We start from the raw sequence: 24,926 nt of genomic DNA, 5'->3' as shown, positions 1-24,926 counted from the left end.
CTTAAATTATTGATTATTAACTTTAAAGAAAATAAAGAATTTATATATATAAACAGACATGATGATACATCAAAGTGTTATTGGAGAAGTCTTATGTATCATTCACACGTGTCATCTACATTTTACACATGGCACTTATTGCTTTTTTCTTACTTATTTTAAGCTTACTCTGAAGTAAACAAGTTTTTAAGGAAAATAAAACTATATAAATTTTTTGTGCTAACTAGTATATGAATTCTTTCTAGTATATGAATTTAAGAAACAATTCTAGAATTATGTTTCTCAGAATTTCAAGAATAGAAACATAAAGACTGATTAGGTAAAACAAGGATCAGTAAGCAGATGAGTAAAAAAAAGAAAACATGAGAAATCAGTGTTGGAAATATTTTCATTTCTGCTAGTTCTTTATTTTATTGATACACATACATGTGTATATGTATTGGATTGTAATAATATTACACAAGATTAGAGTAAACATTTCAAAACATGATAAACTAGTAATTAATAATCTCTTGGTGTAAGAAATACTGATTCTCTTCCGTGAAAAACAGGCGGATCAACTTCCGTTTATATTATAATTTACGGTATTAGCGTAATGCATTGTAGATCTGCAAGAAAGTAATGAACATATTCATTAATCCATGAATGAACATTATTTTTATGTTTAGATTGCATAATTCTTAGAAATATAAAAACTAAACTGATGAATGTGAATATTGAATTACATATGATTAACAGAATAAGAATTGCAGCAAATACATCTTTCAATTTAATGCAGTTTAAAACTTATGTAAATTTAATTTCAGTGATATTGCGTTGAATTTTACATATTGTTCTTAAGTGAGGAAATAAACCAAAAATATATAAAAGTCAACAACCCAAAAAGAATGAGGAATGTGAGAACACATGTAAAAAATATCATAAATGAAAAATATTAAAGCAAAATGTAGAGAAATACAGCTGTGAAAATGTGTTTTTAAATATTTCCTTACTCTTTTTGAAAGTGCCAGATTTTTGCAAGTTAGATAAGAAATACTTATCATTATTCGTCTATGTTATACGTTGATATCAATTTTTACAAATCTTTGCTCTAAACACATTTCAGAATTTCTAAACTTGAAAATGTGCAAATGATGATCCTTTTTGTCATATTTATCTCTTACTTGTGATAAAACAATATAATATATTAAAATATTGCAATATTTTAATATTTTTACATTTTAAAAGAGCTTCTTGCATATTGCTCTCATTTTAGTGCAGTGTAGTACATCTGAAATCGCATTTCCAATCACTTAGGAAAATAAATAACGAAGTTACAATAACTTTGTTTTAGATCATAATATTTAACCGGATATAGAAGGTGTAGAACAAATAAGCTTTGTTTTCTTTTATAAAGCTGTTGCAAGTTTTATTAATTGCAGTTTATACCTTCTTTTTATTGATAGCTTATAGTATTACAAAATCTACATAAAAAAAATGTGATTTAGTTAATATGTTCTTTACTGAAATAATGTTGATATTTTGAAATTATAACCTATGACAAAATTTTAAACGCTTTATTAATTTCATCAATATTATTCATCTATTTTTAATTTGTTAATATATAGTATATATTTGATCATTAGTAATTACAAATTATATTCTGTAACATGCAGTAATTATAGTTTAATATGCTATTCAATGATTGATATTACTTTGAATAGATAAAGGAATCCCTGACAATTATTTTTTACTTTATTGCGTTCCTATTGATTTGATCCATGTCTGTTTTATTACATGCTCATAATGTTTGTACTATGATAAAGAAAATACAGAAACAAGAAATAGTTATTATAATATCATAATAAGTGCATTCTTTTGCACATGTACGGTAAATAAGAAAAAATGTCTGTGCTAAAGGATCAAAGTCAAAGCAGTTGTAACCTTGATGAGGAAAGTAAATAAATGAATAAAGAAAATGATTACAAAACAAATATTTTTTACATTCTCTTATACATTGTACAATATTTTCTGCTATTCTAAAAATCAATTTTCCAATATAATCAAATAATTAAGCACTTATCATTTTATAATAATTTTCAATATTTTCTTGATACTTGTTTTAATATATATATATACAATGTGATCTTCCTTTTAAACATTTCTAATATAGAATCCTGTATAGTTTTAAATATTTCTTATATCCTGCAATTTAATAAACCTCATCATTATTTGTATATTGCGATATGCTATTAATCAATATATTCTCTCTCATGTAAATACAATTAAATTTATTGTTCTAGAATAATATATTTATTCTAGAAAAATATATATAAATAATTATTGATATAAAAATAAGAAATTCTGTTAAGTTTATAATAGTATGTACTTCTTAAAGATACACACCCTCTTATATTTATTCTAAATATATTCATATTCTTATTGCTTACCATAAATTTTACTTAAATATCTTTTCCATGATCACAAAGATTCAAAATGATTTCGTCGTCTTGCATAAGCTCCCATGCAAGCAAAAAATCCCATAATTCCAATAATCAGACCCAAGATTAATGCTAATGTATCACCAAAATCAAAACTACCTGATGCTGAAGCTAAGTGAAATAGGGCAAATATCGAAAGTAAAAACGGCCACATGTTTTTATATAAAATAAAATACGTATCGTAGAACGAGAAATAAAATAACAATGACTCTTTATTTTCTACGAGAAAATGATTAACGACGTAGTTTCACATTCAATAACAATGACATACGATAAGATCGCTTCTACAATACCACATTCTAATAATAAAATTTAAATTTATTTCTTTTTTTGTTATCAAATACAATTTACATATTATTAGTACGTTTATTTATTACAAATAAATATATATTTATTAATTGAAATAACAGCTTAGAGTATAATATTAACAAAATATATATATGTATTTATGTATGTATGTATGTATGTGTGTATATATATATATATTTTTTTATTTTTATTATTCCTCGACTTTACATTACTAATAGACATAAATATCTTTAGTATTAATTTCAATAAATATTAAAACAAAATAGAAAAAAAAAGAAAAAAAAAAAAAAAACAATTTCTATATATTTCATTTTTAATAAAATGTTTAATATTTTAATTCTACCAATCACGTAATATATTAATTTTGATTTGTAATCAAATTAAAAGACAAATGTATTGTTTTCTTATCATTGCTTTTATTATTATTATTATTATTATTATTATTATTACAATTATTTATAAAAATAAAATGGTGTAATTTTTATGTCAAATAAAATAATTTTTTATTTGCACCAATGAATATCAATATATATTCCGTTCGTTCTGTTTCATTATTTTCCTGCATTTTGATTCGCCGCTTCAATTTTGTCTAATGATAATATCGTTTCATTTATTAACTAACAATTGTTATGAATTAATATAAATATATTATTAAAATGAAAATATATATAATTTTTGTATATATAAAAAATGAAATATAAAAAAAATAAATAACAATACGTTAATTATAAGTGAAAGTTAGGTTTAAGAAATGTCCAATGTGAATCAGACATTAATATCGATAAATGATAAATCGTTATCGAAAATATACAAAGATTAAGATTAATAAAATATCATTAAAATTATTATTTATAAAATTGTAAATATTTGATTTTTCTAATGAATTTTATTTATTTTAAGTCTTATTATAGATTTCTGTCGGGATTTAATAGTTTTGTGGAAACAATGTAAACTTCGCTTTAGTAGGCCTTAAGGTGGCGTCACTTACTCGACGAAGAATAATTCTAGCGGGGGTAGACAGGTGCGTATCGACCGAGCAAAAACATTTTCATATTGTCAATTAATATATTTTTGGAACTATCGGAGGTATAGTAAATTCATTAGTATAACGTTTAAATTATTCTAAGATCGTGTGTTTCTTCTTTTATTTGAGGATCATCAGGTTTCATCTTTGTACGGTGAGCAATCCTTATTATTTCGTGGCCATTTTGCTATCCGTTGATAAATGCTTAGCATTTTCGTACCGACAGGTGAACCACGAATTAGTTGCAGTGTATAAAATTCAAGTGCGTATTCTCTAGCCCGCTTTATATTATTCTCTCTTGAGAATTGAATTTTCAATATGAGGGATAGAAATCATAACAAATGTTCAATCCTGAGAAAATTTGATGACCGTATTTTCTACATGAGGCATAAAGAGTTAATAAATCATTACTTTTCTCTTAACATCTATTAAAGTGTTTTGTCTTGTCTTCTTACATTTTATCTTCATTTATTTACCAACAAAGAACAATTTTTCTTAAATATCGCAATGGATAAACCGTATTTCATTTTAAATTGTATATTAACTTGGATTTCAATTTTATACAAATAAAATTTTAACATATAATATATCTTTTAATAATTTTCAGTTTAACGTTATTCATACAAAAATATACAAATATATCCGAAAATATATATTTTTATATTTCTGTATTGTGTTTTATATTGGTATGATATTTTGGTCAAATTAATCTTTCATTCATAAAAGCCATATATATATATTAGAATAATAATTAATAGATTAGTCTAATATGTTATATTTAAAAAAAAAAAATGTATATTTTTGAATAAAGATATCAGATAATAATATTACTGATATGATGTCTTTTTTATTATTTATATAAATATGATATATATAAATATTTTTTATTGCAATTCTTATTTACTATTCATTTTACGAAAAGTATACCCTAAGTATTAAGCTTTTATAATGCACACATATATATAGAAACAAAAAAACATCAAAAAAAAAGTATATGTAACAATAATAGGTTATAATAAATGTTATCTTTGTATTCCATTTTACATTGAACTTCAAATACTGCTTTAATTTTTTATCATTAAAAGATGATGATATACCATAACAGGTTTAGACATTAGCTACATTTAATCTAATTACATTTTTTAAATGATATATTTATATGTTAAATAACCTCAATATATGTTTTTTTTTAATAATTTCAGCTTCATCCTTCATTCATACAAAAGGAAATGGAAATATCACCTGGATTGTTGGAAGTTATGGATATTGTCGATGAGAAGGATGTAATTGAATTAATCAAACATGCTGTTGCAGAAGAGATTATATTTAAGCCTGATTCCACTGATGATTCTGAGACGGAAATAGAAGAAATTATAGAAATAATTGAAGAAATAGATGAATCGAAAGACTTATTACCAGATTATTCTAAAACTGAAGATTTAGTTAAGGAAATTAAAATATCTGATAATACAAATTTTGAAGAGAATTTACAGAATCAACAATGTGATAGAAATTCTGGGATAGAGGAGGTATATATATCCGACGAAGAAAATGTTATGTTTAAAATAGAAAATGATAAAGTTCCTAAATCTTTGTATAATGAGCAACAAAAATCTAATAATAAAGTTATAACATATGATGCGGACGAAGATTGGCAAGATGAAGACGTTGAACATTTAGAAGAAATAGATGAAGTAATGAATCATGAGTCAGATTCACATACAGAATCATCACAAAATTATAACTTTTTACATGAAAGTGAAAGATCTGGAGGAAACCAAGGAAAAAATTTTCCTTTACAAAGTCATAAAACAGATATTAGAAATATTATAGAATCCACTACAAAGGTAGATAAATCTCAATTGAATAAAGGTTATGGTAATGATATGCATAATATCAAAAATATTGATAACAATTTCACCCATGAAGTTATTAAAAATACTGAAAATAATTTGATATATACTGTACTTGGTTCAAGAAAACCAACGAAACAGTTGGAAGAAAAAAAATATACCGACGCGCATTACATAAAAGTTTGTACAATTTATTCAAATCATAATGATAGATATGAACTATTGTGATAATTGAATATTATTTCAGATGGAACAGTTAAGTGAAAATACAATTCCAGTTGAAGGAACAATTTATTATGAAGGTGAAAATATGGAAACGTTATATGTTGCTCAAGCAGTCAATGAACATGAACAATATCAGTATGATGCAGTTCCAATTGAGCAAAATGAACAAACATGGGATACAGCAAATGAAGATAGAAATTCTGAGAATGATGTTAATCAATACCAAGAAGAAGAAAATTCTCAGGTTGAGCTCAATGAAATTCAAAGAAAAAATTATTATATAATTAATTTATATATTTTTTTAACATCTCTATTTTATGATCTACATTATAGGATCAAATCTTTTTACATGAGGACGAAGATGGTCAGTTATATTTTAAAGATGATCATGGAGAATTGCAACCAGTTTATTTAACAGAGGATGGAAATTATGCTATTGCTGATAACAGTGATGATCAAGATAGTAAAGAATCACACAATCAAATGCAACAAAATAATAGAATCTCTGAAGAAGCATCTATGGATTTAACAGAATCTAAAGCTATTATTCCAAAGAATAAACAGGTATGTATTGTATCTACAAGTAACATATTATTGAATTTAAGATTTAATGAAATCCTTCTTATCTTTTAGAATACTGTTTCTTCATCTTCTACAATTCAAGATCTTGATAATGAAGATAATACAGTAACAATTTCTTTAATAATTTCGGAAGATGAACATGGACAAAAAAGGACACAAGTTATAATACCTACAACAGATAATATGAAATGTGATATTTGCAATAAAAGTTTTAAAACATCGTTTCAACTTTTAAGACATAATAGATTAAAGCATGCTCGAGAAGAAGATATTACAACAAGAAATTTTCCTTGTGATTTATGTCCTAAGAGGTAAACTTTTTTATTTATTGAATTTTCATCTAATACTGATATTATTATTAGTTAATGCAAAAATTAATGAATTTATTATTTTTCTTAATAACAATACATAGGTATCCAGATCAAAATTCTTTGGCACGTCATAGAAAGACTCATACTGGTGATCGACCATTTCAATGTCTTGAATGTCATAAAACTTTCCCTACTTCTACTGCATTACGTCGGCATTTAACTCTGCACAATTCACAATCTCGGCCACTTCCTTGTATTTATTGTGGTCGTCGTTTTGTAGAGAAAGCTAGCTTAATGAAACATGAACAGTCACATCTACCCAATGATCAAAGAACACATACATGTGACGTGTGTCAGAAAACGTTTTTACATGCGACAGATTTAAGTTTACACAAAAAATATCATGATCCTGATAAAAAGTTTGACTGTGAAGTATGCGGTAGAGAATTTAATAGACTGAATAATTTACAAAGGCATATGATGGTACATCAACAGGTAAGTAATTTTGCTTGGTAAATATTTTTTTTTGATGAAAACAGCACTTGTAAGTGCTTTAAAATAACAATTCTTTTTTTTTTCCCCGCCTTGAAAATACCAGCAAGGGGCAAATGAAGAAATCTTATCTTGTGACGTATGTGGAATTACGTATAAATTTATGAGCTCCTTGACGAGACATATGGTAACAACACATATGAATCCTGAAAAATTAAGACAACAAGCAGAAGAGCAACGGAGGAAGCGTGAAAATAATTATCGACGTTATTTGGAAAATAGAAAAATGTATGAAACACAACATACGGGTGGATATATTTCGAAACGTAATTATCATCATAACGCACGCATGCTTAGCGGAAATAACGAAGAAGTGGCTTGACTTCAATTTTTAATAGTACATTGAACGTATGAATGAAGTTTAAAATTTATTACTATTATTAAAATAATTATGTTTATTACGCACGAGTAGAGTTATGAATAAATTCATTCATTTCTTATTCATTTCACAATCTAATTCATACCTCTCAGGCAATGTATTAGTAATATGATCATTATTGGAAGATGTATTTGAGGAGTTTTATTATTTATCTCATGCAACCCATTCTTAATTTTTGACTCATTTTATTAATAATTCGACAATATGCATTTAATTTATCAAACACATAATAAATGTTAGGTTTAAGATATTGTCAAGAATATCTATAATATCTATGAGTATAAATATATATATATATATATAGGTATAAATAAATAAATAAATAAATATATATATATGTATATACATATATATATATATATAAATAGTATAAAGTAATACAATATAGTCATTGTAGAATAATGACTGAATAAATAAATATGTGATAAGAATATATAATTTTGTTTATTTCTGTATTAACTTTATATATATATTTGTTTTATATTCATTGATTTAATACCTACTTTATATCGAATTCCATGTATTATCAGTATTTATAGTTATGCATGTATGCAACCGTTACACACGATGAAATTAAAGAAAAGGACGATATATTTTTTTTTATCGTCCTCTTTATTCTTTGTGTATATTTATATATCTTGAATATCTAATATGCAAATAATTATAGTGGTAAAAAAGTATTTTATATAAAAAGTATTTATTATCATTACACATTGTATAACAGTAGTATTACACTTTATCTCATTTTAAATAAACTATTCTTTCAATTACTTCTTATATTTATGTAAAATGTGTATAACAATATAGTATATTTTATTTCTTATTAATAATTACGTATTATACAAATAATTGATAACAATCAAGTCTGCATAATTTTTCAATTAAATATGCTGTTGTATAAACAATTATACGAATTATAAATATTTGTTATATTGTTATTGATAAATAGGAAATTAATCTACGCATATGTATTGTTTAAATATATGCATATATATTGTTTAAATAAATGTAAAATAATCAAAAGAATTAATTATATATATATATATATATATATATATATATGAGAAAACGCAGACTGTAATGAAACTACTGTGTTAACTCATCGAAATTCAATGAAATTAATTCTTTGCCATCGTTCTCATTGTCCCTGTTATTTATATATAGCGATTAATGCAACACATACTAACGAGTTTGAAATGTTTTCCTTTATATTATATACCTTATATTTGACTTGTGATACCGTAATTGAACGAGGATCAAGAATCTCTGTGAGTTTCACTCATCGCTAAGGATCGATCAGTAGCAAGTACTATTTAGAGAATTAACGTAAAAAATAGCAATTAATTTTATAATAGAAATGTTATACGTTCTCTTATTTATTTGAAATTTATTATTTGTTGAATTTTTATCATTACTTAACAAACTTGTCGTATTTATTAAGATATATTTGTTAAAAATGTAATATAATAAAATTTGTCTTAAATTTAGTTAACTCAATACTTTATATTTTCACGTAAAATACATTAAATATACTTTAGTTGGATGAAGTATTACCTTGTACCGTTCAATCGAATCTTCTTCCATCACATCTAGAAGAAAACACTGATTATAGAACTTAAGACTGGCCATACATACAGTTTTCATACTAATAATACTAAGATTTCGATCAATCGCGTTGTTCGATAATAGGCAAGTAGAGATCGAAAAATTCAAGATGGAATCCTACTGTCACGATTTTTATAGATAGCCAATCAGATTGCGAGATTGTCTGACGTCACAATTCAGCAAAATAAACGAAGTATCTATAAACCAATTGTATAACTCATAGGAATTATTTAGTTAAATATTAGATTGAAAGCTTATCTTATGGTGAAAATAAAATTGTAAAATCATTCGTACGATAAAATGTAATACAGATTCTTAAGAATCACAAGATATGAATATTCCTATGACAGATTTCAATCATTTTTATAGTCACGGAGCTTTCCAATTTTTTTTTCTTTATAAATGGTTTAATTAATTCTAACAATAAATATAAAATGTTTATATCATTTCAAAAAATCTACAGTGGCTCCATCATTTGTTTTTGAGTGGCAAATGTCATGATGGCTTTCTTATATCTATTCGACTATTGAGCATTTTGAATCGAAACAAACTTTTAAAAAAGGTCCTGTGATAAGTGTTAATTTGATTAATAAGGATTTATTAAACAATTCAATCAAATATGGAGAACGAAAAGAGTACTATGCTTGCTGTTTTACAACTTCTTAGGAAATATAATTTAAAGGTAAATTAATGTTTTATGAGAATTAGTAAATATAACCTCAATGTTTGTATAAATATTTATGATGATATTGATGTTGGTTTATATCTCTTATATTCTTTCATTTAGGGAACTGAAGAATTATTCAGGAAAGAAGCTAATCTTACAGATGTATCCACAGATGAAACTCAACAAACAGATTCAGAAGTAAGCAGTGTTCTGTCAGCTTATAAAAGTGAAGGTGATCCTGCTTTATACGAAAAGGCATATAGTGAATTAAAGAAATTTGTAGAAAGTTCTTTAGACATATACAAGGTAAAATAGTAGATCAAAACAAATCATAAATCTTAATATTTTCTATCAGAAATATTCATTTTCTTTATCAATGATCAGCATGAGTTAGGTACGATATTATATCCAGTATTGGTACATATGTATCTAGAACTAGTATACAATAATCATTCGGAAGAAGCAAAACAATTAATAGAAAAATTTGGAGGAAATTTAGAAGAATATTATCAATCTGATTTAAAAAAACTTTCAAATGTCACAAGACGTGAACAAATGGCGGGGAATGAATTGACAGACACATTTAAGTATGTACTTTAATTTGTGATATTTATATATATGTTAACAAGTAATAGTTTCTTTGACAAATTGTTATAGATCCAATCAATTTATTATAAGAATGTCAAGAGATACTTTATCGATATTAAAACGACATTTGCAAGAAAAAAAACATAGTGTATTGTTGAATATTATACAAGAACATTTATATTTTGATATGTATGAAGGAGTTGCTCGTAATAAACAACAAATTGAAGCCACTTCTGGTGCTGTGGTGGGCGAAGCAACAAGACAAGGTATTGTATATCTTTTCAAGAAATTAGCATTGAAAGGCATTTGATGAGATTTAGAATGCAAAAATATTTATGAGTTATATTTTTCATAGATAATAAAGCAAAGGTTTATTATGGTCTTCTAAAGGAACCAGATATTCAATGTGTTCCGCCAGCTGAAGAAGAGGAGGATGATGTAGCTGGTGCAGATGGTGATAAACCAAAAAAAAAGAAGGCTAAAAAAGATCCATTGTTTTCAAAGAAAACAAAATCAGATCCAAATGCACCACCTGTAGGCAGAATGCCATTACCAAACTTGTAAGTTAAATATTTTTTTATATATTAGGTTAATTTGTTTTAAAATCATATTATTATTTTTATCATTTTAATATAGAAAGGATGTAGATAAGTTAGAAAAGGTTAAAGCATTGAGAGAAGCATCTAAGAGAGTTGTTCTTGGTCCTGACACATTACCTTCTATTTGTTTTTACACATTACTTAATACTGTACATAGGTAAGTATACCTATGCATCAATACCTACAACACATTTTTATAATTTTATAATTAATAAATATATTTAAAATTCTACTTAGTGTAACTGCAGCAGAAGTAGCAGAAGATTCGAGCTTATTAGCTGTTGGGTTTAGTGATTCTGCCATTAAAGTATGGAGTTTAGTTCCGCAAAAATTAAGACTGATGAAATCTGGTGAACAATTGCAAGATATTGATAGAGAAGCAGGTATATTTATTAGATATTTATTACGTCTATATCTTTTATTTGGATATATATATATATATATATATATATATATATATATATATATACATATATAATGTTCTGCAATTGTGATATAGATGATGTATTAGTCAGAATGATGGATGATAGGACAGCAGAAACATCAAGATCATTATATGGACATAATGGACCAATATATAATCTTTCTTTTAGCCCAGATAGGAATCTTTTACTTTCATGTTCTGAAGATGCTACAGGTAAAAAAATTATTAACTTATTTTACACATTTCTCTTTTTATTAATTTTACAAAGATTTTATTTAATGAATTACAGTAAGATTATGGTCACTTCATACGTGGACATGCGTAGTTTGTTACAAAGGTCATTTATTTCCAGTATGGTGTATAAGATTTTCACCTCATGGTTATTATTTTGCAACAGCCTCTCATGATAAAACAGCTAGACTTTGGGTGACCGATTGTCACCAACCTCTTAGAATATTTGCTGGTCATTACTCTGATGTTGATGTAAGTTTTATTATAAGAAAGTATCATTACCAATTACATTAAACATTAAATTTTATCATTGTTAAATGCAAATTAACATCTGTTTTATAGGTAGTACAATTTCATCCTAATTCAAATTACATTGCAACCGGTTCTAGCGATATGACCGTGAGATTATGGGATTGCGTAACCGGTAGTCAAGTAAGATTAATGACAGGTCATAAAGGTCCAATATATTCTCTTGCGTTTTCGGCTGAAGGTCGATTCTTAGCTTCAGCTGGTGCTGATTGTCGCGTGCTTGTGTGGGATTTGGCACATGGTCATCTTGTGGCTGCTTTATCTAGTCATACAAGTACCATACACTGTTTATCCTTCAGTAGAGATGGAAATATATTAGTTTCAGGTAAGTTCGTTTTACCATTTCAAATGACTCTTAAAGTTTTCTCTCAAGTCATTAAATTAATATATCTCCATTTTATAGGATCGTTAGATTGTACTATTATATTATGGGATTTTACAAAGTTAGCAGAAGAAATGAGTTTGGAGGATGTTAATGTTTCGCATAATCCTGATGTAAAGACCAACGCTGAAACATATTTATTGCGAACGTTTCCAACGAAAAATTCTCCAGTTTTGACCTTACATTTTTCTCGAAGAAATTTACTTTTAGGAGTTGGAATGTACGATTCTATGTGACCCCTTTTGACATCCTCTCCTATCCTTGTTCATTCAATGTATTAAATCTAAATGCACAAATGCATCATCATTGTAATATAACAATCATCGTTAATAAAATTTTCTACCTTTTATTATTTCATGCTGCCCGCATTAACAAACATGATGCATTTCGATCGATATTCGAGAAATGTCTGTATTGCTTTGCACCAGTCTGCGCTCGTACTGCAGTTGAAAGTGTGTTTGAGATTACGGTTATAGAGGGCTCCTCGAAATCCCTTCGAAAGCATATACTGTTGTATATCCATGAAAAGGAGCAAGAAAACTATTATGTCGAGCAGATTTGAAAGTGAAATGTTCGTAGCCTGCGCCGAGTAGTTTCCTGTCTGTCTAGTTTTTATTTGGGCGTGTCTCTGGTGAAAGTACACTGTGCATTTGACTATCCGAACGATGGGTGACAATAGTGTAAGGTTAGGTAAGTTTACGATCGGTTTAGTCTCACATATTAAATGACTTATTTGTCCTTTTTCGTTGATTTTAATATTGAAATTTTTTCGTATTTAGAACATTATGAAATGCTGAAGGCATTATACGACTTCGATGCCACCTTCGCTAAAACTCTCAGCTTTCGTGAAGGGGATCATTTTATATTCCATCAGAGTAATACAAAGCAAAGAAATTGGTGGCAAGTAGTGAATAATAAGGCTCAGGTTGGATATATTCCATCTAATTATGTCACTACCGTAAAGGTATGTCAAGTCTTTCGAATGTTCTATCAAATTCTTCATTATATCAACCGCTGATCATCAGGTACAGGCACAATTTTTCATCGACTTTTTGGATGGATCTATACTAATTCTACAATCGGAAAGTAATAAAAGCGGTGATACTCATAAACAAGATCTGTTATCCGACTTGCTGACGAGAAGAAAACAAATAGCGTTAAATAAGAAACAACAAGCACCGAGTCAGAAAAAACAAGCACCAATGCCTCCTGATTTTGGAAATACTACTCCAACCAAAGAAACTATTCCTTCTTCTATATGTCCTAATTCAGAGGTAGATGTCAGACATATACAAAGTAATACTTCTTATGTAACAGCACAAACGACTCTTCATGGTAATTTGGATCAAGGAGAAGTATATAATACACAGTGTCGACGCCAGTCTGGAACTGAACAACGTAGACAGTCCTTTCCTCGTCAGTCTAGTTCAGAGACAGTTCAAAAAGCTTATCCTACGACGCCGGAAATACGTAAGAGTCCTTCGCAGATTAGTGCACGAACGTCTCCTAATGGTTCGCCTATAAAAACTAATTCCTTGTGTAATATAAATTCCAAAACGGCTTATCAATTACTCGACAAAGTTCGTCGAAATACTCAATTAAGTTATGAAATGTCTAAAGTGGCAGTCATAGTTGTTGTATCTGATTTACAACATCTGTTACCTGAAAGTGTAAATCACTATTTTGAAGCGTTATTGCAACAATTAGAAACACCGCTAACAGTATCAAAAATGAATATCGAAGAAACTTATGATGCAAGTAGACTCAAAATCATTTTCACTGAACTCACTTCTTGCAAAGAAGATTCTCAACAAAGAAATTGGATGCTTTATGAGGATGAATCTGTTATAGTAGAAAACATTACTGAGCTTACATCTATACTGGTATTATCTTTGTACATAAAATTTGTTGAAACATTTTAAATTGATAATAAAATATATATATTCATATATTGCTCTTCCTATCGTAGACAAATGCAGATGCAAATGTTTCAAGATACATTTTAAAACAAGATCAATACAATGGCGTTAACGTATTAATTCAGTATTATCAAATGGAGCCTAGATGGACTATAAGACAATTACTGTTGCAATCATTTGGTGTAATGTGTAGTTTAGATTCTATCATTTTAACTATTATGTTAAACAGCATATTACCAATGGAATTAGCAAGGTAACATAGTTTTGCATAATTTAATATTACATATGCAAAACCAGAAAGTTTCTTTTCTAACTTTGTTTAGAGATATGAGGAGTAATCCAAGAAATGTACAGAAATTAAATTATTCTTCATTGCTGCTTAGTATGATTTTTTCAATGGGTGAACCAATGCCAGTTACACATTGGGGTGAGTAAAGTAGGTAGTACGTTACATCTAGAACATTAATTTATACATTTGTTTTTTTTTTTTACAATTATCGCATTACGAAAATGATTGCAGAACAACTAGGATCTGATTTTGTCTCGTTCCTCTTGGATTTGATAGAAAACCCACCAGACTCTGATTTGGAAGATCAAATTCCTGATTTATTCGTCAATTTAATATTATCATATAATTTGCAATTTACGAATTCGGAAAATCCATTAATAAGTGCATTAAAAGAAAGGACAGTAGCAAAAATTTTCACTGAAAAAATCCTCTTTCTTTTTAACAGAGAAGGTAAATTATTTTTGTCGATTTTTATAAAGGAAAAGATGGAAAGCTATTCTTTTTATAATATAATATATCACAGAGGATCCAGTAAGAATATTTGATCATGAACCACAACCTCCTCATTCCGTATTGAAATTGTTTATCGATCTGTTTAATAACGACTATACAGCAGGTCTTTTCTATACTAACGACGTAAAAGTCTTAATTGAAATTATTTTGAGGCAACTTTTCGATATGTATCCTGGCGATAAGGTAAAGATTTTCATAAAGTTTATAGCATATCTATATTGAAATTTATTAAATAATGAATTAACCTTATATTATAATTATTCTCTATATAGCGTAGACAATATTTAGAATTGTGTCGTAGAGTATTACGTACTTCAAATTATAATGAACATCGGCATCAATCCGAAGATCTTTTAAAATGTTTTACAAGGTAAAAAGAGATATATATATATATATATATATATATATATATAATGATTTATATAATGAATGATTTATATAATTTCTATTACTTTATATACGTAGGATATTTTGCGAGGAAACGACTGAGAGTCAAGAGGACCAACGATTGGTACGTGAAATTAGCAATGAATTTCCACATTTATTTAAAATGTGACCTTTACTTTCATCCTCCGATAATAAAGACTTGGAGGAAGATGATTTACAAACTCTCGTATAAAGCACAAAACTTGAAAGTAGGACTAGGCAGATATTTACTCGACTTTCTGGTGAGAAATCTTTCTTATTTTTTATAACTCGTCTTCTCTAATATACATATATTATATATTTTTTTCGCTCGAAAAAAAAAAATCACTATATCAATGATAAGATGCACACTACATGAAAGATATTCTATTTGCCGAGTTGATGTCATTTCTTAGATTTATACCCTCGGTAGAAAAAGTGTTACCTGCTAATAGTGACAGATATGTGATTACATGTTACCAAAATGAAGAAAATTATCGTACATATGTGTCGAATGTATGTACGTGTATCTACCTATATATATCATATGTTTAGTGTTATTCGAGAGAAATTTCTCATTCCAAATACGAGGACCATGACCATATATTATCGTCCTATTTTACCCTTTGATATTTAAATATGAGTTAAAACAATTTAAAAGCAGTTAGATATAATAATGATCCTATCGCGAAAGATAATTTGCGAATTCGTTGCATTTTTGGAACTTTTAAAGATATTAAGAAAAAATAAAGACAAACAATTTAGTCTTACAAATAGTTATATATCTTCGTGTTAAGCATAATCTAGTCGAAGACTACATATATATATATGTATACACACACACACATATATATATATATATATATATATATATATATATCAGAATAGAACTTTATCATCACGTTTCTTACCTTTACGTGCTATATTCTTTGGCAGAATCTATTTCTGATAGAATCGAAACATTTAAAATGCAAGTTTACGTGAAAATGCCTTTGTGCCACTTACAGTTATCGAATTTCCTAGTCTATCGCTAGTAACTATATTTTTTTAAAAGTATAGTAGTACGTTATGTTTACACGACTATTAGACAAATTAAATTAAGTGAGTCAATTGCAATATAAAAAAAAAAAAAAAATATAAAAAAGAAAATGCTACTAATGATATTATAATTACCATCAAATGTTGAACGAATAAAAACGTTTAGGAGATGTCTATATATCTATCTAAAATCCTATCCTATCTTTTTCTAATACTAGAAATAAAAGATAAAGGATATCACACGCTTTTTTTCCCCAATGTGTTTTTATTAACAACAATAAATACTGTTTATGGAAAATATAGCAGGCATGACGTCAGTAATTTTATCAAACGCACAAAATATATGTAAATCTGCTGTAGTAAACATAAACGCGTTACGCGTGTATAAGCATTATTTAACAGCAGGTTCTCCTTTCAACTTTCGTCTCTAAATATTATTATGGTGACACTATGTGTTCCACGTTTACTCCATCGAACATTTAGATATATGTGAGTAATTGTTTATAGCTTTGTGTGATTTGATAAACGCATGGCGTGTTTTTTTTCTTTTTTTTCTTTTTTTTTTTTTTTTTTTTTTTTTTTTTTTTTTTTTTTTTTTTTTTTTTTAAATAAAAAGAAAACAAAAAATTCACAGCAGCTCATGCTACCGGATACTTTGGCCAAGATTATTCTCCGGTCATCATTTCCATAAATTCTGAAACAAAAAAAAATAAAATTTATTTAATCAATCAAAATAATAATTTACTTAGATAAAATAGAATTTTCAGTAAGATAATAAATAACTTATGCAGCTGTTTCTATGTATCACAAAATTGAAAGAAGAACATGAAATGCCAAGTCCTTGATACTGAACTTGGAACGCGAATATATACTGATTTCCGTCATTTTCCAAAATTCGATGATTTCTGAAAATTTCTCTTGGAATCAATACTTGCCAAATCTATAGATAACTAAATTCTTCTTATTAATCAAAAGATATTGTGAACGTACATACCATCGAAATCTACGGTTCCTGAACCATCAGAATCAATTTCTTCGATCATTATATCCAATTCCTCGTCCGTTAGTTGATCATCGAGTTCTCTTAAAATTTCACGCAAGCAGGTGGTCGGGATATATCCATTACCTGTTATAAAAATGATAAATATAATATGGAACAATGTTTTGAATTATCATTTTTATTCAAATTTTGATTTAAATGTTCCTCTCTCTCTCTCTCTCTCTTTTTCTATTTCTCTCTCTTTCTCTCTTTTCGTTTTGTTTTTTCTTTTTTAGATCCTTCATAAAACTAGATCTCTACGGCGTACATTTTCTAATATTGTATAGTTAGCTATTCCTGTCCGTGTTCCATTTCGTTTCGAGTTAAATTCCCGCGAATTTCTTCTTCCTTTCTTTAACGTCTCTATCTATTTATCTAACTCTACCATCTTCTTCCCTATCACCCCTTTAGTCCCCTTTTATCTCTTTCTACATCTTACGACTTGGCTGATCTCCAACTAAAAGCGAAAACTACCGAGATCATCCGAGGTATTACGGCGTCGTAGATCATTTTATGATATGGAACGTAAATCGTTTCGGTACGATCATCTTACGTTTACGTTAGTTATTGGTCAACGGGCGTCAATTAATGAATTCACGGTGAGGAAAAAAGTTAGTAAGAAGTAGAAAAAATTTATAAAAAAAAAAATTTCATATCAATCAGAGAATGTTTTGTTTTGAACGAATATTTATTTATTTTTCTTTTGTAATGTACTTACCTTCCTTGTCGTAGAGCCTAAAAGCTTCTCGAAGTTCCTTCTCAAGTGCTTCAGCATCTTCCTCAACGATGAATTTCGCGGCTAAGGTGACGAACTCTTCGAATTCCAAACGTCCTGATTCTAAACAAATTAAACGGGATTGTATATTTATTTCTTTTTGTATTCCTTTGTTTTATTTTTATTTTTCTTTTTTTTTTTTTTTTCGAAATTATTATAAACAGTCAAACAACCCCGTAGAATGGAAACATTATATATATATATATATATATATATATTATTATTATATATATATTATTTATATATGTAGATTATTATTTCCTTATAGTGCATACATTTATGGATAATTTAGAGAATGAAAATATTCTTTTTTTATCCAATAGTTTATATAGTATATATTGAACATTATAACGGAATAGAATTTCTATTAGAAAATTTATGGATTAATATCGTTAATGTCACTCACTGTCAGCATCAACTTCCTCTATAAGTTCATCGAGAATTTTCTTGTTGAACGGTTGTCCCATAAGTCGAAGTATATCAGCCACCATGTCGGTGGGAATGCTGCCACTTTTTTCTCTGTCGAAGCTGTCGAAAGCTTTACGAAGGACTGGAAAGGAAAAAAATGAAGTTTGTATTTTTTTTATTTTCTTTTATTTTATTTTATTTATTTTTTTCTTTTAAGGATAAAAAAGATTCGCGTTGAATTTATTGGGAAAGTATTTCCTTTTTTTTGTCTCTCTCCCTCTCTCTCTCTGTCTCTCTCTCTCTCTCTCTCTTTCTCTTTTTCTCTCTTTCTTTCTCTTTCTCTCTGTCTTTTTCGTTTTCGTTTTCGGGTTAAAAAGCTCGTAGCTCAACGTTCACGCAGTGCGCCATCGGTTGCGATTCAAATTTAGATCCGATGTTAATGCCCTTCCTTACCCTCGCGATTTTGGCTCTCGGAGCTTATTTGGCTTTCTATATCATCGCTCATAGTCGTTTACATCGTTTATTTACTACTGTCTCGAGAAAAAGAGAGAGAGAGAGAGAGAGAACGAGCCCTTTACTAACGTAAATCAACGATTTTTTTTTTTTTTTCTAATGACAAAATTAACTAATCGGTAAAAAAAATATCTGTAATGTACAAAAAAGATTATAAAATTATATAAAAATTATCTAATTTTCTTCGATATTAAATATCATTCTAACTGCGTTGAGTTGTTTTACGATTTGGCACAGTACGAAATTTCAAAGCACGACAACAAGTAATATAACGCGTTGTTTAATTTATCGTTTGTAAACAAACAAAGAAAACGACTGTTCATTTTTTTCTTTTTTTTTTTTTTAATAGTACGAAAAGTTATTATAGAATGAGATGGGTTTTTCCATCTATCTTTGACCATTTCTTTTATTTTATATATATATATATTTTTGTAATTTTCTTTTTTCAAAGATATCCCAAAGGAAATCTTCTGGAAAATAAGGAAACAGTTTTATTAGAATATCAAGCGAATAATCTCGAGAGAATCGTTTCCTTCGTCGAAGTTATGAGATTCTATTTTTTTTTCTTCATTTTATTTTCTTTTTCTTTTCTTTTTTTGTTTTTGTTTTGCACAAGATCTGGAAAATATGGTTTTAGTTATTTTTATCAATCTGATTGGATTCGAACGAAAAGCGACGGACTGATCGATCGTCATGCTATATCTTCTAAACGAATGAGAGAGAGAGAGAGAGAGAGAGAGAGAGAGAGAGAGAGAGAGAGAGAGAGAGAGAGAGAGAGAGAGAGAGAACACTACACATGCAAGCTATACTTAGGTACCCAGCAGCTGCTCCCAATCGAATCGAAGCTCAAATAAACTCGAGTACCTTTGTCGAGTCACGTTAGCCGCGTTAACAGCATGAACTTCGAGGATGGAAGGGACCTTACGATCCGATTTAGAAATCCTCTAGTTTCCTAACGTTACTGCCTTTCAACTTCTTACGAGTCACGTGTATTCATTTTTAGCCTTTGAAATGATGTTAAACCGAACACCTTTCTGTAGTTAACCCGTTTTGAACTTTACAATAGAAAAATATGAAAGTATATATGTATTAGATTATTACACTTTATCTTTAAATAAATTTATTATTTAATTTGTTCAATTGAATGTCCAAAAATATTTTAAACGTAAAGGTAAAAATATGTGTGTAGATATTATGAAGGATAAAGATTTGAAGTAAAACTAAGATAAAATATGTTCGTTCGGTATTTGTGCCTTTCTCTTTCGAGAGTTTAATAAATTTATTGTAAAACTAAAATGCATACTGTTAATTTTTTTGACTTTAATCTTTTATAATTTCGAAATATTTGTTAAAGATCCAATAAAATTTTTGTCAAAATCAAATTATTAATTAAAATTCGTAGCTTGTTTACGATAATACATTAATAATGTAAGTTTGACATTATATATAATGTTTGTTAAGATAAAAATAGAAATAAAAATTCGATTAAAGAACAGAGATTCGATTATAATTAAATTACATTATAAACTACTACATAGTGATTAACTAAAACGTGACCGTAAAGTACAACTAGCAACCATTAGCAAAGCTGAGCAAGCAGGAGGGAGAAAAGGGAGAATACGAAGAAGGGTAGAGAAGAGAAGCGACTAAATTTAGTCGGGCACACTGAAAATAAGACACGTTTTCCGGAACGTCGTCATCCGAGACTCGATCGTGAAACGAATCATGCTTTTCATCGGACGATCTCTTTTCAATGTATTTTATATGATATTTATTAGAGAAAAAAAAAAGAGAGAAAGAGATAAAGAGAGAGAGAGAGAGAGAGAGAGAGAGAGAGAGAGAGAATCGATTTTTTTTTACTTACCAGCAATTTGTTCTGGAGGCAATTCGTCGGCCTGTAAAATAAAAATAAAAACATATCGAACGATCAGAAATGAAATTAATTTGTGATCATCGTCGTCGTCTCGCCACGAAATGCAACAAAATAATGCGAGCTGCAACAACGATGTTTTAATCAGGACGATAATTTCGAGTTAACTTTGATCTTTCTTCTTCTTTTTTTATTATTTTTTTTTTTTTGTATTATTATCACGCAATCAAATCACGATTTATTATGTTCAACGACAAGAATCTTTGTTATATTGATCACGTACATTGTTACGAATGCCGCGTATATTTCTTTTTTATTTATATTTATTTATTCATTTATTCTTTTTTTTTTTTTTTTATTTCTTTTTTGTAAAATTCGCGCAAAATTCTTAACGTCACTCGTATATTTCGCGTATAATTCAAACTTTTGGCTGACTTCTTCTTTCACAAGTCACGATGATGGATAAAATAACACTTTCGAACGAAATATATATATATATATAAATATATATATATATATATATATATTCGCGAAATATTATAGAGTGGATTATGAACACTTTGTTGCGTCGTGGGATTATTCGGACGATTAATCAATTAAATTGACGAAAAGATCGTTTGATTTTCGATGCCGTTTCTCCGATCGTTCGTTCCATATATCTTTCTTTTCCTTTATCGATTTTTATTTTGTTTTTAATATGACGAATCTTGTAAAAATCGAATTTATTTTTAATTGGCACGATCGATTGGAGGAACGTCTTCGAAAAAATTCGCCGTCTAAGAAACAATCACGTTTCCAGGACCTCGCACCTCCTGAACATGCTTTTTTTTATTCCTTATTTCCGAAAAAAATCCCGCGTTTTTTCTTTTTTCTTTCTTTCTTTTTTTTTTTTTCTTTTTCTTTTTTTGTAAGGAAACATCTTTTTTATCGCACCAACACTGTTCCGCGCAAATATTATTTTTATTTTTTTACTTTGTTTGTTTCGCGAGTTCGTGCACTAGAAAGAGAGAGAGAGAGAGAGAGAGAAAGAGATATATATAGAGAGAGAGAGATAGAGAGAATAATGGAAAGAAATAGAAAGTAAAAAATATTAAAAAAAAAAAAAAAAGAAAAGCAACACTGAAATAAAAGTAATTAGATAAGGAAACATGTACAGTACAAATTGTTTTAAAAACATGCCAATAGAATTGAAAAAAAAAATTAGACAAAAAGTAAGAAACATAGTAATTAGATATACAAAAAGTGTTTTTGCGTGTGTACGTAAGAATGAAAATATAAATAAAGAATAAAGAATAAAGAGAGAGAGAGAGAGATAGAGATAGATAGATAGAGAGAGAGAGAGAGAGAGAGAGATAAAGAATAAAGAGAAAGAGAGAGGTAGGTCAAGAACAATTAAAAAATATAATAAATAAAAGATAGTAGACAATAGGAAAACGTGTATGTTACCAGGGCGACGACTTACGATATCATCGATTGAACATACCATGATGGCGACGCGGTTTTTTGCTCTTTTTTATATATCTTATATATATATATTTATATATATATATATATACGTCTATATGTATATATCAGGCTCGATATTATACAAGATCGACACAATCTGTGATGATATTGATCGAACGCTTGGATTTACGGTCACTCGATTGTAATATGGAACGTTTGAAGAATTATAATGTGCGATATTAATCGATATAAATCGTAAATTTGATGAGATTTCTTTTCTTTTCTCTTTACTTTTTTTTTTTTTTTTTTCTCTGTACGAACGATGTTACGAAACAGACAGATAAATAGATACAGATTAAATCAGATCGAAAGAATAATGACAATAATAATAGTAATAGTAATGAAAACAGAAGAAAGAAAACAAACAAAAAAAAAAAAAAACAACAGAAAAAACTGTGTAATCCCAAAAAGTCGAAGTCTGTTTGTTTGTTTGTTTCTTTTTTTTTTTTCTTTCTTTTTTTCTTTCTTTTTCTTTTTGTTTTTCTTTTTTTTTTTTTTCTCAACTCGAGCCTGGCGGACGAGCTTAAAGCTTTACGAACACTGTCAAGAGATGCGAGAACTGCCGTGGTAATATTCGAATGAGCCGATATAGCGGTTGCGTACCGATCCCGGACCGCGCCCCGCAACTTCCAGCCAATCACAAGCTTCTCTCTTTGGTAGCGGGCCTTAGAGATTTCGGAAGGGCGCTTGCGCTATTTCGGGGACGTGATACGAACACTTGGCATTTTCCTCTTCGTTTCCAGGACTCTCTCTTCTCTTTCTCTTTTATTCTTATTATTTTATATTCTTTTTCTTTTTTTTTCTTCTTTTTTTTTTTTTTTTGTATCGTTCGGAGATAATCTCTCTTCTTTTTTCTTTCTTTTTCTTTTCTTTTCTTTTCATTTCTTTTATCTACATTTTCATCGATTCGATTTTATCGTTTTATTTTGAGAGCCTAGTCGAAATTCGTTTTTTAAAAACGAATCAACGAACGGATGGTATGTGGGGATACGTGAATGAACGATTTGATTTTTCTTTTTTTCTTTTTTCTTTTTTTCTTTTTTCTTTTTTTTTTTTTTTTTTATTCTTTGCACAACCGTGAGACGCGTGTGACCGTGGATCACTTTGAAAAGTGTTCGTTCTATCGCAAATCATTCGAATATTTCGTCGTTACGAAAATAGAGAATTAGAATTCTCTAGTCTACCGTGTAAGCAACAGTAAAATGTTGAAAATGTATATGGTGAACGATACATTCGATTCAGATCGATATCAAACTATTGCAATTTGATAGGATCCTTCGTGTAAAAAGTTTTTTAATGTTTTACGTACTTGTTTGTTCTAATTTTAAAACGTAGTAAATATTATCTTATGTCATTGGATTAATTTGAGTAGAAATGTTTGTTAAAATAGAATTGTTGTTTTTTTGACATTGCCCAAGTACATATTTTGCCTGATCGAGGAACAAAGCAGGAGATAGTTGTTTTCAAACAACAGGAAAACATAGGAAAGATTTTCCTTTGCGTTCTTTGCCAGGAAGCTTTCCGAATGTCTTTACAATGCCAATGCAATACTGATGTGAGGAAATTCGTTAGAATGTTTACCAGACTTTTAATAGAATATTTAATAGGATTTTATCTATTAACGTTGTTAATACACATTTAAGTATTTTGATCATTATATTATTTATATCGTTAATTCGAACAAATTTCAAATATATACGATATAATCTCAATATTTTCTTTTTGTTCGTCAAAATTCTCGGTGTAAAATTAACTACATCTTAACTTGATAAAATATAATTAAATTAGAGATGTTTATGAATAACTCGTTGATTCTCAATGGTCCAATGATTTATGAATGTGATAAACAATAAAGTAAACAAGTAGCACAACGTAAATTGTACATCTAACGAAGTTGGATCAATGCGTTTGGAGAACGTCCAAGGTTCATACTCTTAATGACATCTTGAGATATAAGCGAATCACTAGATATGATTCATCGGTATGGTGAAAACATTTGAAGATATAGAAATGAAATGAAGTGAAATGAAATCGACTACAATGGGACTAGAAAATATTAAACGATCCTTGATACGTCAAGTCCTACTTTGAAACTGATACCTGGCCAAGTTTTACAAGTTACTATTTATCA

At 28.2% G+C, this 24,926-nt stretch overlaps 4 protein-coding genes and 1 long non-coding RNA gene across 17 annotated transcripts in view; 3 read left to right on the top strand and 2 right to left on the bottom strand.

The window, feature by feature from the left end:
* Positions 1–370: 370 nt before the first annotated feature.
* LOC124949540 lies at positions 371–2,898 on the bottom strand. Of its 2 annotated transcripts, XR_007101091.1 has the most exons (3): positions 2,430–2,898; positions 993–2,184; positions 371–608 (listed from the first exon to the last, which is right to left on the bottom strand). It is a non-coding gene; the product is annotated as an uncharacterized LOC124949540 (long non-coding RNA). The 2 variants fall into 2 exon arrangements; XR_007101090.1 differs by having other exon boundaries at positions 371–2,184.
* Positions 2,899–3,719: 821 nt separating this feature from the next.
* Positions 3,720–7,845, top strand: LOC124949295 (zinc finger protein 836-like). 7 transcript variants are annotated; one of them, XM_047494145.1, is made up of 8 exons: positions 3,771–3,967; positions 4,040–4,075; positions 5,016–5,846; positions 5,914–6,135; positions 6,225–6,455; positions 6,525–6,784; positions 6,886–7,279; positions 7,383–7,845. In XM_047494145.1, the coding sequence occupies exons 3-8, from the start codon at positions 5,043–5,045 to the stop codon at positions 7,656–7,658; spliced, it is 2,187 nt and encodes a 728-aa protein (XP_047350101.1). In that variant the 5' UTR covers positions 3,771–3,967; positions 4,040–4,075; positions 5,016–5,042; the 3' UTR covers positions 7,659–7,845. The 7 variants fall into 7 exon arrangements, with proteins under 7 accessions (XP_047350104.1, XP_047350101.1, XP_047350099.1 ...); XM_047494143.1 differs by having other exon boundaries at positions 4,040–4,208; XM_047494146.1 differs by lacking the exon at positions 4,040–4,075 and having other exon boundaries at positions 3,778–3,810; positions 3,943–3,967.
* Positions 7,846–9,608: 1,763 nt separating this feature from the next.
* Positions 9,609–12,867, top strand: LOC124949296 (transcription initiation factor TFIID subunit 5). Of its 2 annotated transcripts, none has more exons than XM_047494152.1 (11): positions 9,609–10,002; positions 10,108–10,293; positions 10,372–10,574; positions 10,645–10,841; positions 10,931–11,135; positions 11,212–11,331; positions 11,412–11,557; positions 11,674–11,811; positions 11,951–12,081; positions 12,172–12,463; positions 12,542–12,867. In XM_047494152.1, the coding sequence occupies exons 1-11, from the start codon at positions 9,940–9,942 to the stop codon at positions 12,754–12,756; spliced, it is 1,896 nt and encodes a 631-aa protein (XP_047350108.1). In that variant the 5' UTR covers positions 9,609–9,939; the 3' UTR covers positions 12,757–12,867. The 2 variants fall into 2 exon arrangements, with proteins under 2 accessions (XP_047350108.1, XP_047350107.1); XM_047494151.1 differs by having other exon boundaries at positions 9,614–10,002; positions 11,888–12,081.
* A 141-nt stretch (positions 12,868–13,008) lies between these two features.
* The window catches only part of LOC124949297 (NCK-interacting protein with SH3 domain), a 31,342-nt gene continuing 19,424 nt past the window's right edge, over positions 13,009–24,926 (top strand). For 2 of the 4 annotated variants that reach the window (XR_007101027.1, XR_007101026.1), the window contains exons 1-9: positions 13,009–13,210; positions 13,300–13,484; positions 13,546–14,403; positions 14,490–14,692; positions 14,763–14,866; positions 14,960–15,178; positions 15,252–15,424; positions 15,514–15,611; positions 15,707–15,909. Coding sequence is in view for 1 of the 4 variants with exons in the window: in XM_047494153.1 (XP_047350109.1) it covers positions 13,186–13,210; positions 13,300–13,484; positions 13,546–14,403; positions 14,490–14,692; positions 14,763–14,866; positions 14,960–15,178; positions 15,252–15,424; positions 15,514–15,611; positions 15,707–15,797 (1,956 nt within the window). In the remaining 3 variants the exon portion in view is untranslated. Of the gene's footprint in view, positions 13,211–13,299; positions 13,485–13,545; positions 14,404–14,489; positions 14,693–14,762; positions 14,867–14,959; positions 15,179–15,251; positions 15,425–15,513; positions 15,612–15,706; positions 16,859–24,926 lie in introns of those variants that run through there. The other 2 variants (XR_007101025.1, XM_047494153.1) reach the window with 2 other exon arrangements.
* Positions 17,207–23,328, bottom strand: LOC124949302 (troponin C, isoallergen Bla g 6.0301). Of its 2 annotated transcripts, none has more exons than XM_047494159.1 (6): positions 22,752–23,328; positions 21,284–21,314; positions 18,905–19,048; positions 18,442–18,561; positions 17,679–17,810; positions 17,207–17,378 (listed from the first exon to the last, which is right to left on the bottom strand). In XM_047494159.1, the coding sequence occupies exons 1-6, from the start codon at positions 22,773–22,775 to the stop codon at positions 17,350–17,352; spliced, it is 480 nt and encodes a 159-aa protein (XP_047350115.1). In that variant the 5' UTR covers positions 22,776–23,328; the 3' UTR covers positions 17,207–17,349. The 2 variants fall into 2 exon arrangements, with proteins under 2 accessions (XP_047350115.1, XP_047350116.1); XM_047494160.1 differs by having other exon boundaries at positions 22,773–23,328.

Source organism: Vespa velutina, chromosome 5 (assembly GCF_912470025.1).
Source record: "Vespa velutina chromosome 5, iVesVel2.1, whole genome shotgun sequence".
Taxonomy (NCBI): domain Eukaryota; kingdom Metazoa; phylum Arthropoda; class Insecta; order Hymenoptera; family Vespidae; genus Vespa; species Vespa velutina.
Note: the sequence above shows the minus strand (reverse complement) of the source record. Positions and strands in the feature narration are given on the sequence as shown.

Coding starts and splice junctions, on each gene's coding strand:
- LOC124949295 (XM_047494148.1), top strand. CDS start 5,043: ATGGAAATATCACCTGGATTGTTGGAAGTTATGGATATTGTCGATGAG. Junction 6,785..6,885: donor TGTGATTTATGTCCTAAGAG/GTAAACTTTTTT, acceptor AACAATACATAG/GTATCCAGATCAAAATTCTT. Junction 7,280..7,382: donor ATATGATGGTACATCAACAG/GTAAGTAATTTT, acceptor TGAAAATACCAG/CAAGGGGCAAATGAAGAAAT.
- LOC124949302 (XM_047494159.1), bottom strand. CDS start 22,775: ATGGTATGTTCAATCGATGATATC. Junction 21,315..22,751: donor TATGTTCAATCGATGATATC/GTAAGTCGTCGC, acceptor TTTATTTTACAG/GCCGACGAATTGCCTCCAGA. Junction 18,562..18,904: donor AGAGGAAGTTGATGCTGACA/GTGAGTGACATT, acceptor TAATTTGTTTAG/AATCAGGACGTTTGGAATTC.
- LOC124949296 (XM_047494151.1), top strand. CDS start 9,940: ATGGAGAACGAAAAGAGTACTATGCTTGCTGTTTTACAACTTCTTAGG. Junction 10,294..10,371: donor GTTCTTTAGACATATACAAG/GTAAAATAGTAG, acceptor ATCAATGATCAG/CATGAGTTAGGTACGATATT. Junction 12,082..12,171: donor GTCATTACTCTGATGTTGAT/GTAAGTTTTATT, acceptor TCTGTTTTATAG/GTAGTACAATTTCATCCTAA.